This window comes from Rutilus rutilus (assembly GCF_951802725.1).
Source record: "Rutilus rutilus genome assembly, chromosome: 5".
NCBI classification, from domain to species: Eukaryota; Metazoa; Chordata; class Actinopteri; order Cypriniformes; family Leuciscidae; genus Rutilus; species Rutilus rutilus.
In genome coordinates this window covers 42,158,677-42,171,262 of record NC_140213.1, presented here as the reverse complement: position 1 = coordinate 42,171,262, position 12,586 = coordinate 42,158,677, and the positions used below count along the sequence as shown (strand labels likewise).

Sequence of the window (12,586 nt, the reverse complement as noted above, 5' to 3'; positions counted from 1 at the left end):
CACACACAGATTTATGTATACATATAGACTTAGTTTTTATTTTATTTTTTTATCTAGTACAGTCTTTGATAGGTTTGTCAAAAACACAGCGTCAACATCTGAGCTTAGATTCAGATTGACAGCCCTCTGGTCAGTGGCGTGTAGCATTAGTCTGTGAGTGACAGACAGTTTGATGTATTTGAACAGCAGGGGAGACATCAAGAGAAGGGACACATACATTTGATCAGGAGGATATCATATAACAATTGTAAATGTTCTGTATTTTTGCTTTTATGATACTTTTTATTTGTTCATTATTTGTTCATTCATTCGTTCTTTATTTATTTATTTATTTATTTATATACCCTAATTCATGCTACACCTGTTTCCTCTTCAACACTCTGCTTGCCTAGTTTCTCAGGCACATCTCAGGCTCAAATTGACTCAGAGTTGCTTACTAGTCACGTATGAAACCCACCATTTGCACGCTTGATCCCCTCCCAACAAGCTTATTTAAATCTTGTTTTAACTCTTTGTTGTCCAGCTGTTCTCAGCATTATTAATGACTCTCTGCGCTCTGGTGTTGTCCCAGCAGCATTGAAAACTGCTGCTGTAACACCGGTTTCAAAAAAGCATTAAGTTTATAATTATTGCCTCATATCAAATCCTCCCCTTTCCGGCAAAAACACTAGAATGAGTTGTGGCTTTGCAGCTACACAATCATCTTACTGTTAATAATCTTTTCGAGCCCCTTCAGTCTGGTTTTTGCAACCTCCATATATTACAGAGTCAGCTTTGGTCAAGGTCACCAATGATCTGTTAATAGCTTCAGATTCTGGTTCTCTCTCCATCCTTATATTTCTTGATCTTAGTGCCGCTTTTGATACTGTCAATCACAACCTCTTACTCAACCGACTTGAAACTGTCTTTGGTGTTTCTGAGACTGTTTTAACCTAGTTTAGATCTTATCTCTCTGATCATGGCCAGTTTGTTTTTATGAGTGGTTTCAGGTCTCAGATTGGCTCTGTCACTACTGGTGTCCCTCAGGGTTCAATTTTAGGCCCCTTACTTTTTCGCATTTATATATTTCTGCTTGGATTGCTCTTAAGATCACTTGGGCTTAATTATGCAGATGATACTCAGATACTCAGCCTGGTCAAAACGTGGATGTTTCTTTTCTCTCACATTGTATTTCTGAGATAAAAATATGGATGACCCAAACTTTTTGTGTCTTAATAGTGATAAGACTATCCTGGCTCTCCTCATCAGCTTCGTAAAGCTGGTTCACTAATGTTAACCGTTGATGGCTCTGTTTTGGAGTTCCAAACTAAATAAAAAAATGTAGGGGTTATATTTGATTCGAGTTTGTCTTTTGACCCGCATGTGCAATATACTGTTAAGAATTACTTTTTTCATCTCCGAAATATTGCTAGACTTTGCCCTATGCTATCCTTTCCTGTGACTGAAAGGCTTATCAATACTTTTTTTTCTTCTTTTCTTTTTTTCCTGCATTGACTACTGCAATGCACTTCTTGCTGGGGTTCCTAAAACCACACTCAACAAATTGCAATGTGTGCAAAATCCTGCTGCTAGGATCATGATTGGAGTCAGAAGAAATGAACACATTTCTCCAATACTGAAGTCCTTGCACTAGCTCCCAGTCAGGTTCGGCGTTGATTTTAAAATCCTTATGCTGTATATATTCCATAAGGGGAATGGTAGGGGACAGGGCTTTCTCGTCCTATGCTCCTAGACTCTGGAACACGCACTTCCTTCTCATATTAAAGTTGCACAAAATCTAAGCATTTTTAAGTCCAACCTAAAAACTCACTTTTTTAGGTTAGCTTTTTCCAAATCGGTTTAATTTTTTTTTTTTTTATGTGTTCTTTAGTTTTTTGTATGCTTTGTATTTCTATCTGTGTATTTTTACTTTTTTATTATTAGTTATTTTTCTCTTTGTATTTTTCTTGTGTAAAGTGCTTTGAGAAGCTGCTTTAAAGGCGCTATATAAAATAAAGTTTATTATTATTATTATTATTAACTTAAAAATAAGTTAGACATTGTTAAAAATTTCACCTTTATGTTCATGGTTGATATGCTAGTCTATACATCAATTATATTTCTATGTAGATTTACAATGTATGTGCTCCCATCCATGCTAAAAATAGTAAAGAAAATAGTGTATCTTTGTTCTATATATGTATATATATATATATATATATATATATATATATATATATACCGGTGTATATATATATATATATATATATATAAAGTTTATCAGACACACTGGCCATCTGCTGCTATCCTGCTGTTTGCCTTTGAAACTGCTTGACCTGAACTTGATATATATATATATATATATATATATATATATACACCGGTATATATACCGGTATATATATATAGGATATATCTGACTCTCCTATATATAGGAGAGTCAGTCAGTCTCTTAACAGAAGAAAACTAATATTAAGAGACTGACTGACTCTCCTTCAGCATTTAGCATCAGTCAGTAGCTCTAAAAAATATATAATAATTGTGGTCACTTACGTTTGAGAGTGATTTCATCCCTGTTGTTCATTGGTTGAACTGATGCTGTTACAAGTTGCAGCAATTTAGATTTCCCCTATACAGAAAATTAAAGTCTTGCGCACTCACATTATGAAATGGGGAAAAGAAAGTGAATATTTGAGTCTCACTACATGAAGTCCCTGAACTGATTTTATGTTGGTAATTCTTGCGTTCCTTCGGTGCAAAAATGTCTAGTCCAATCGCTTCAGTGTCACCGTGGATGTTTTTCTCAGTCTGTCAGCAGACTCTAAAGGGCACAAGTTACACACTGGAAAACTGAACAGGAAAGCACTCATACACTTGCTCTTGTTTGCTTTCCATTTTTGACTAACTCGAAAAACATTCTTGTATAGGTCAGACGCTTTGTCACCGGAGGGTTATATTTCTAGGCAACAGTTTGATTCCACACAATTCAGACTATTGTTTTTGAATGAAGGTAGAACACATTGATCAGTGTGTACATGTTTATCTGTTAACTGAATGCTTTTTAGCACTATCAGATCAGTATATCAGAAGCAACTGCACAGTATGTGCATGCTTACCCGTGTAATTTTGTGGGGGTGTGTGTGTGTGTGTGTGTGTGTGTGTGTGTCTGTTCATGCTGTGTAAGCTCAAGTGGAATTATACACAGGTGGAGTTGCTTTGTAAGCTCATTCTGGATTATACGGTATAGGTACTAAAAAGTCTGTTGCAGCAGGTTATAAGAAAACTTTTGACTGAACCTCAACTAATTTATTTGTACTGTTAAGAAGTTGTAGTGTAATCTTACTTTAACAAAAAGAAAAAGCTGAAATCTGTTAACAAAGAAAGGTTAAATGTCAAAACAACCCTATGGTCATAAAAGTACTTGAAGTTGAAGATGCTTGAAAAATCAGTTTTGGTTCAATCCAAATCATAGTATATAATAACCACTCTGTTTTTGTTAGGGTTGCACCGAAATTAAAATCCTGGCCAATATCAATAAGATGATGATTATGTTCAGGTTATGGTCGATAACCGTTAAATGGTACATAATATTAAAAATAAAATACTTTTTTGTCTAAATAAATTAAATGTAAGAACTAAAATCAATTATTTTAAATGCTACAAGAGAATTTAGGCATCACAACATTATGAAAAAAAATATTTTTGGCTTTCATTTTGAGATTTACTAAAGGTTACATTTAACAGTGTAATTAAATTGTGTTTTTAAAAAGCAGTAGATCATGGCAAAGATAAATAAAATATGATACATAAAAACTTAATATCAACTGATAATGTCATGGTACCCATATATATCATGCAGACTTAGTTTTTATGCTAAAATCAGTTCAAATATTGGTTTAATTCAAAATATATCACATATACAAGTTAAATTTTGTTTTCCGCGGGTTGGTTTCCACCCCCATACGTATGATTTCGGCATTCTAACACCCCCAGACATACAAATTCAGTGGGAAATGTGCCCGCCCGATGGAGAAAAACACTTTTGACTGGCCATTTGGGCTACTTTTGTTGCACAGACCTGGCAGGAGAACTAGCATCACAATATTGTGTTAGAAATTTTTCTTCATATTACTAACCCAGCCGGAACTGTATGAAACATGCAACCAGAGAATGTATAGATCTTGGGTTAACAACTTTACAGCTGTTTGTAACACGGTTAGCAATATCATCAGTGTGAGACAGAAAAAAAAAGAGTTTTCTCACTCTTTCTGTGAGAACGGCCTTAATTCTCTTCTTTGTTTTCTTTGCACTTCGCATATTTATCTTTTCTGTCTCGCGCTGAAAATAATATTGCATTTATAACCGCTGAAGAACTGCTGGGACGTGTGTGTTGTGTGTGTGTGCGGTCTGTTGTGTGATGTAGAAAAAAAACAGCTTGTGTTCAAATCTTTATGAAATTGAGCAATTGTTTTGGATATTGATTAAGAATATTGAATATTATGTATGTTATTAATCACTCTTAATGCAATACAGTGTTAGCTATATATCTTAAAGTGCGATGCGGTCACATAGCACTGTCCCGTAAGATAATTTAACACACTATAGTGCTTTTTGCAGACATTTTACACCCCATTAACATCTTCTAACTCCCACTGGCATATGTTTTTAATGCACTGACAACAAAATTGTGTTATCGCATATTATGGGAATTTCTGCTTACAAAATAATGATTCGAAATATTGACATTTTTTTAACAACTTTTTTCCAGATTTTGGTAACACTTCACAATAAGGTGTCATTAGTTAACATTAGTTAACATGAACTAATAGTGAACTGTACTTCTACTGCATTTATTGATCTTTGTTAATGTTAATTTCAACATTTACTAACACATTATTAAAAACAGAAGTTGTATTTGTTAACTTAAGTTAATGCACCGTGAACAAAGATGAATAAATACTGTAACATATGTACTGCTCATTGTTAGTTCATGTTAGTTAATACATTTACTAATATTAACAAGTGAAACCTTATAATAAAGTGTTACCCAGAATATTTTGAATTTATTACAAAGTATGCAGACACAATTTGCCTACTATTTTAATGCTTTTATAAAAGATTTCCTCCCTTAACATGGAGTATTGAAGGGTTGTCATATTTCATGAACACAGACACTGATATATGTGTAATTATTATTAATTTCTGTACTCTAAAGACATTTCAAGCAATAAAAGGCCGAATTATCCCATTTTGTCGAGATTTTGCTGAAAGTGTGCTCTACAGGATGTTAAAACGTGCTGATGGAATAGTCTACGCATAAATGTTTTCCCTGGTACCCAAACAAGATTTCCTGGAAGAAAACCCAGTTTCAAAGGTATTTAAGTGAATCATGGACCTTACCCAGCATGCCATTTTAATACCTGCTATTTGCTTTAATGAAGATTTAAGTCATTAATGTAAAAATACTTACCAAAGAATTTGTACTATGCAGTAAATTGTACTTAATTACCTGCACATTGACGATTAGAGGACAGGATGTAGGAAGTAGCCCATTCCTCCAGTGACTAAAGGCCCAGATTTGTGTTCACGGAAGTCAGGAGGTTTTTATTAACCCTATATATGTCCCCATGAGAAATAAAAATGAAAGGACACTCAGAATAAGAGACAGTTTGGGAGATTGAGCAGAAAGGGATGGACAGATAAAGAAGAGGGATTGACACTATATGTATTTCCAACACCCTTTTTTTTTTTTTTTTTTTGCCTTTAAACCATCAGATTATCTCCACTTAGATGGATCATGTGCCAAATTTTTATTAGGTCTTTTTTTTTTCTCTCTCTCTCTCATCACAACCATCTAACCTTACGGAGATCAGTATTAGTTTTGTTTCCCGAGAAGTGATGCTTACCAATCACATAGCTTTTATCTTCGTCTATCTGTGGGAACTACATTCTGAAGCAGTTGATGGAAAGTTTTTCTCTTCTCACTGTGGTAGGGTCCACAGACCAAGCTAACTGTCACAATTCTTTAAAGGTGATTGCAAGATTTCTGCTGCCTTTTTGAGGTTTCCTGTGAGGGTAGACAGTGCTGATCCGTTGCTAAGAGCAATCAGCATACATAGACGCAAACATACAAACACAGTCTCTTAGGAAACACACTGTAAAAACACTGCAGTGCTTTCTACTGGGCAGCACAAACAGCTGGGATGGAAACTGTGCAGCGGTTTCTTGTGAATCCTCCGTACTGGTTTTATTGGTGTTTTTATGCACAGCCTTTTCAATTACGTAAATCGCTGTGAAACACTACAGACTGATTATATATAGAGGGTGAGAGAGAGAGAGAGAGAGAGAGAGAGAGTGTTCTGGAACTATGATCTTTGGCCAGACGAGACCAAATTGGAGAAGTGTGGCCAGAATACGTTTGGCCAAAACCAAACACAGCATATTGGCACAAACACCTCATACCAACGGTCAAGCACTGGGGTGGAGAGCTGTTGATTTGCAGCCAAAGAACCTGGGCATCTTGTATCGTGAGGCGACTATGAACTCCTCTGTATACAAAAGTATTGTAGTCAAAAATATATATATATATATATATCAGCTTCGATCGAAATTACTGTTTCCTGACAGCTAACCCAACTGTGGACACATTTATATATAGTAAAACACACACACACACATATATATATATATATAATGTGTGTGTGTGTGTGTTTTACTATATATAAATGTGTCCACAGTTGGGTTAGCTGTCAGGAAGCAGTAATTTCGATCGAAGCTGATGGAAAACATTTCACAACTACCTGTTCCTATTTGAAACCTTGAAGATATTTTGTAAATCTAGAACAGACCTTGTGGTTGCGGTTTTGAGTGGGATTCGCGGTTTGCAGTGTGTACGTGTGTATGTTTGAGTACGCTCAGCTGGATGGCTAGAAGCTCAGGAAACCGTCCTCACAAACAAGCATTCATGCACACATTTAAACTCTTGCTTTGATCGGAGGCGTCGTAATGTAGGGACTGGTGAAAGTGACTCATTTTTCCCAGAAAGACTCATTAATTGGTTGCTGGAGGATAGTGAGCCACATCTGTTGTAAGTGGTTCAAGCGTCGGTCTGGCTCGGTGTGGTGTGAAGCCTCTTCCCAGGGCAACTGACCTGAATGTGGCTTCAGCTCTATCTGACGCTGAAATGCAGAGGCTGTGCTCAGATATGACGTGTCTTTGTATGTGGTTTGATTGTGGTTTTAGGGTGTGTGTCTCTTTAAGGATGTATAACCATTACATTTTTTGATGTGTATTTAACATCTACGATGTTTTCCAGTGAAGAGGCTGAGCATTTTCTCGGTATCAGACACATTAAGCGGCACTTGACGAATTCCAGCTCACTGATCAAAGGTCGCAAGTTGTTGAGTGTTTTCAGTGGTGTGAAAGGGTTGGTTGTTTGTTCAATATAAATTCATGTGGTATCTATAAATAAAATCCATTATAAATCTGTTTTAATATTCATCAATCATTTATTTGTATTTATTTTTGAATGATATTTTAAAAACATTAAGTCAAATTATTATCTAGTTTGCATGGAAGCTTGTTTCCGCCACGGAATAAAACATTTTAAAAGATAATTGCGACCTTTTATCTCACAATTGCGAGTTTGCATCTCGCAATACTGACTTTATTTCTGCGAGATAGACTGTGTTTATTAATAAACTGTGTGAATTGTGTTATAAAGTCAGAATTGCATGATATAAAGTTGCAATTGCATTATAAAGTCAGAATTGTAAGATTTAAACATGCAATTCTGAGGAAAAGTTTTTTTCTCGAGTTTATTTCTTGCAATTGTAAGTTTATAACACAATTCTGACTTTATATCATGCAATTCTGACTTTATATCACGCAATTCTGACTTTATATCACGCAATTCTGCCTTTATAACACACAATTGCGTCTTTAAATCACGCAATTTTGTCTTTATCACACACAATTGCGACTTTATATCATGCAATTCTGACTATAACACACAATTGTGACTTTATATCATGCAATTGTGACTTTATATCACACAATTCTGAATTTATATCATGCAATTCTGACTTTATATCATACAATTCTGACTTTATATCACACAAATGTGACTTTATATCACGCAATTCTGACTTTATATCACGCAATTCTGCCTTTATAACACACAATTCCGTCTTTATATCACGCAATTTTGACTTTATAACACACAATTGCGACTTTATATCATGCAATTCTGACTTTATAACACAGTTCTGACTTTATAACACAATTCTGACTTTATATCACGCAATTGTGACTTTATATCACGCAATTCCGTCTTTATATCATGCAATTCTGACTTTATAACACACAATTGCGACTTTATATCATGCAATTCTGACTTTATAACACAGTTCTGACTTTATAACACAATTCTGACTTTATATCACGCAATTGTGACTTTATATCACGCAATCCTGACTTTATATCATGCAATCCTGACTTTATATCACGCAATTCCGTCTTTATATCACGCAATTTTGTCTTTATAACACACAATTGCGACTTTATATCATGCAATTCTGACTTTATAACACAGTTCTGACTTTATAACACAATTCTGACTTTATATCACGCAATCCTGACTTTATAACACACAATTGTGACTATATCACGCAATTCTTACTTTATATCACACAATTCTTGCCTTTATAACACACAATTGCGTCTTTATATCACGCAATTTTGTCTTTATAACACACAATTGTGACTTTATATCATCCAATTCTGACTTTATATCATGCAATTCTGACTTTATATCACGCAATTCCGTCTTTATATCTCGCATTTCTGACTTAATAACACACAATTGCGTCTTTATATCACGCAATTTTGACTTTATAACACACAATTGCGACTTTATATCACACAATTCTGACTTTATATCACACAATTCTGACTTGATATCACACAATTGCGACTTTATATCACGCAATTCGACTGAACAATTTGGACTTTAGAAAAAAAGGCAGAATTGTGGGCTAAAAAGTCACAATTACCTTTTAGATTTTCTATTCTGTGGCAGAAACAGGATTCCATAAGTTTGTTTTAAATAGGGCTGTGAAAAAAATTAAGTAATGAATTTAAAAAATTTACCCCAAAAAATCTGATTCACAATTTAAGCCCTCAGTGTCTCCAGTCCTTTGTCTTGCATTGATGTTGATATTGTAAGCTAGTGTGTCACTGTCTGTTCCCATGTTCATTAAAACTCTCATTTCCTCTTTTGGATTATATACACAGCAAGTGTGACAATTACATTATCCTATTTATTCATAAATGAATCACTGTCAAGACAGATCGTTAAAACAACAACTCTTTTATATTTAAAAAAATATGCAAAAAGTCACTGATTTGAAAAGTTAGTACTAAAATGAACAACACATTACATAGAAAAAGTGGCAGGTCTATTATTTTGCATTTACACTCCAAGACTTAATGCACAGATCATTTGACACACGGGATCAGATTGTTTTGTTCCGTCCGTCGCTCACTGTCCATTGCCTATTTATCACTGTCAGTCGGATTTAATCGCGCATTTAAATACGGTTGTCAATCCAGAAACTTTGAGAAATGTGTGCTTAGATGACACAAGCAACCTGTACCAGGCTGACCATTTGTGTTCTTCAGCTCTCTTCATCGACTCCCCGTTGACTCCGAGGTGTCATATATTACAACTGAATTTGAGTGTCAGTCCTGCTACCCTGTCGAATCACAGTTCTGCTTTGTCCGTAACACATTTGCCACATTCACTGGAACCTTTTACTCTTTTTCTTTGCTGAATCATTTTGGTAGGAACATTTTCAGAGGGGAAGACCAGTTTTTGGGATAGCACAGGCACACGTTGCTTAATGAAACAATATTGTGTGTGTTTTAATGAGAGAATGGCTGAGGATGGGGAAAGCTGATGAGAGTGCCTGGATAAAGGCTTCATAATCTCAGAAGCTGCCGTGTGACCCACAGGGCTATTGCTGGGCCGCTGTCACACTTTTTGACAGCATATTAATAGGGATTTGTGCCCCAGATGTCTGCCAGCACAGCATCGTCTGTCCGTAGCTCTGTCACTCCATTCTGCCATTCTTGCTTTGTATGCAAAGCTGTCAGGAACTGGTGAATTACTCTGGCTATGTGGAATTTAGTTCTCATTCTTCACTTGGAATATTTGTTCAGGCAGCTTGAGCTGATAGTTTGGAAAGGTTTTGTTTAAATTGTCCTCCTTATTATATTGTATTTTGAGTATTGCTAAATATGCATCGTCTTCATTAAACTTCCTTTTAATACATTATCGTTAAGTGATCTTGGAACTTTTAAAATCCTCAAATAACAGCATATAACTGTTTCATTGGCATCATGGAGTAGACGTGTGACCCTCTGCATGTTTGAATGTTATTCTGAGAAAAACATAGGGGGGGGGGGGGAATTAAAACTTCACACTGTATAAACACTGCAACATTTCTCATATAAAAACATTTCCTTCATGTATTTCTGATGGCAAATGAGATGAGACTTTTCCTTGGGTTGAGAGCGCCACCTTGTGGCTGGGAAAAAATGAACATTTTCCTGCTATTGTAATAGTGGATTTTATAGTGTGAATTTTATTAGATAATTTACTAATAATAATTTTTAAATTGATCATTAAATATTAACATTTATTTATATTTTATATAATATTTATTTTATATATTTTAATAATATTATTTTATATAATTGTAAATAATTCTAAACAACTTTAACAACAATTGTGGTATAATGAGCATCAATTTATGTATGTTTAATTTACTATTTTATGTTTCCGAAATAAGATTCCTGATCGTTTTTTATTGCTGTATTTCAGGTATACTCTTTTCCACACTAGTGTTTGGACCTGCGTGTGGTTTCATCCTGGGATCTGTCTGTACCAACTTTTACGTGGATGTTTTGCTCATCGACACAAGTGAGTTTCAGTTATAAAGTAAACTATGTTTAAATATAAAAAGTATAACTATAAGTATGATATTAAGTTCAATTAAAGTATACTTGCAGTATAAAACTACAAAACTAGTAGTTTACTGAGAAGTATACTTCAATGTGTACTTTCTAAAAAATGTGCTACAGGTATTAAACTAGTACACTATAAGTATACCTATAAGTTCACTTTAGTATAGTTGCAGAACGAACGTAAAATATTTACTGTTACACTTAAAGTATACTTTTATACACTAAAAAGTGGACCAATTTAGTCGCAAATATTGAAATAGTTCACTTACAAGTATAACAGTACATTGACATTAGTATACTTATACAAAGTAATAAACTGAACTTGAAGTGTACTTTCAGTTACACCCGGGATTCAGCTACACCCGACCCATTGCATCAAAAATTGCCATGAAATCTCTTTAGACAAAAGTTTGTTGCAGAATAAGACACACTGAATAGCTCAATGGCCCAGTTTTGATGTCCCGATTTCTGTGAATTGCATCATGTAGTTTGTTTTGCTGTTTTAGAAGTGGATTTTCACAAATGTGACTGCATTTGTGAGAGAATTTTCATTCCTCTACATATTATTTATGTACTTATTTACCATCCTGTATTTGCTTTTCTCAGCTGCGCTGAACATCACCCCTGATGACCCCCGCTGGATCGGTGCATGGTGGGGCGGCTTTCTCCTCTGCGGTGCCTTACTCTTCTTCTCGTCCATCTTCATGTTTGGTTTCCCCCAGTCTCTGCCCAGCATGGAGGCGGAGGGAGTTCTTGAGATTGAACAGGCCATGCTGCCCTCATCTTTACCCCTGGATTATGAGAAATCCAAGCCCAGCAATGGAGTCCTGCAGAACCACCAGCCCAACAGCAACAACCTGTCCTGCTGCCAACAGCTCCGAGGTCTCAGTGCCAGTCACTCACTATACACAGTTACACATCCAAATTCACCATGTGATGTTCTATGCACTCATCTTGAGATTAGTCTGCTTTAGCTGAGTAAGGCTACTTTTGTCTTTAAAGAATAAGAAGAAATGCTAGTGACAAACACTGATGGTGGTCTTTGTCTTGAATAGCATGCATATGTTAAATTGAAGGCTTGGTCTGCTGCTTAGATCCGTTTAATTGTACCGGACATGTTCCTCTATTTAAAAGTCTAATTATACTTAATGGTACACTGAGGAGGCAATTAGACAATTAGAGAATTAGAGTTAAATCTTACGTATTAGCAGGCCCACACGGAATCTACGCCAGCAGGAGTTGGTAGAAAACCACAGATTTCCACAGAATTTGTGGAAAGTGGCCGTTACATACCAGAATGAAGCCAGGTGGTTGGAGCACTGTATGTTCTGAAGAGTATTTTTGCAGAATTTTCTTGAAACAAGAAGTAAGTTAAGTAACACTGTGAGATATTAAAGCTACACTATGTAACTTTTGGCCCTCTAGCAGTTAAAAAACAAAACTGGCTCAGGTCTGTGTGACTGTGGATGAATATGTTGTTGTTTTTTTATCACAACTAAAAAGAGAGAGAGAGATTTTCCTGCTGCTCATAAAACATTCACTACTAGGCTTAATAGATAAAACCAGTTTAAATGGAAAG

The 12,586-nt window shown here is 35.4% G+C and overlaps 1 protein-coding gene across 1 annotated transcript in view; it reads left to right on the top strand.

Moving 5' to 3' along the window:
- The window catches only part of slco3a1a (solute carrier organic anion transporter family member 3A1a), a 69,238-nt gene that overhangs the window by 40,800 nt on the left and 15,852 nt on the right, over nt 1-12,586 (top strand). The window contains exons 3-4 of the mRNA XM_084408605.1: nt 10,865-10,963; nt 11,614-11,889. Of these exons, the coding sequence (XP_084264731.1) occupies nt 10,865-10,963; nt 11,614-11,889 (375 nt within the window). The remainder of the gene's footprint in view (nt 1-10,864; nt 10,964-11,613; nt 11,890-12,586) is intronic.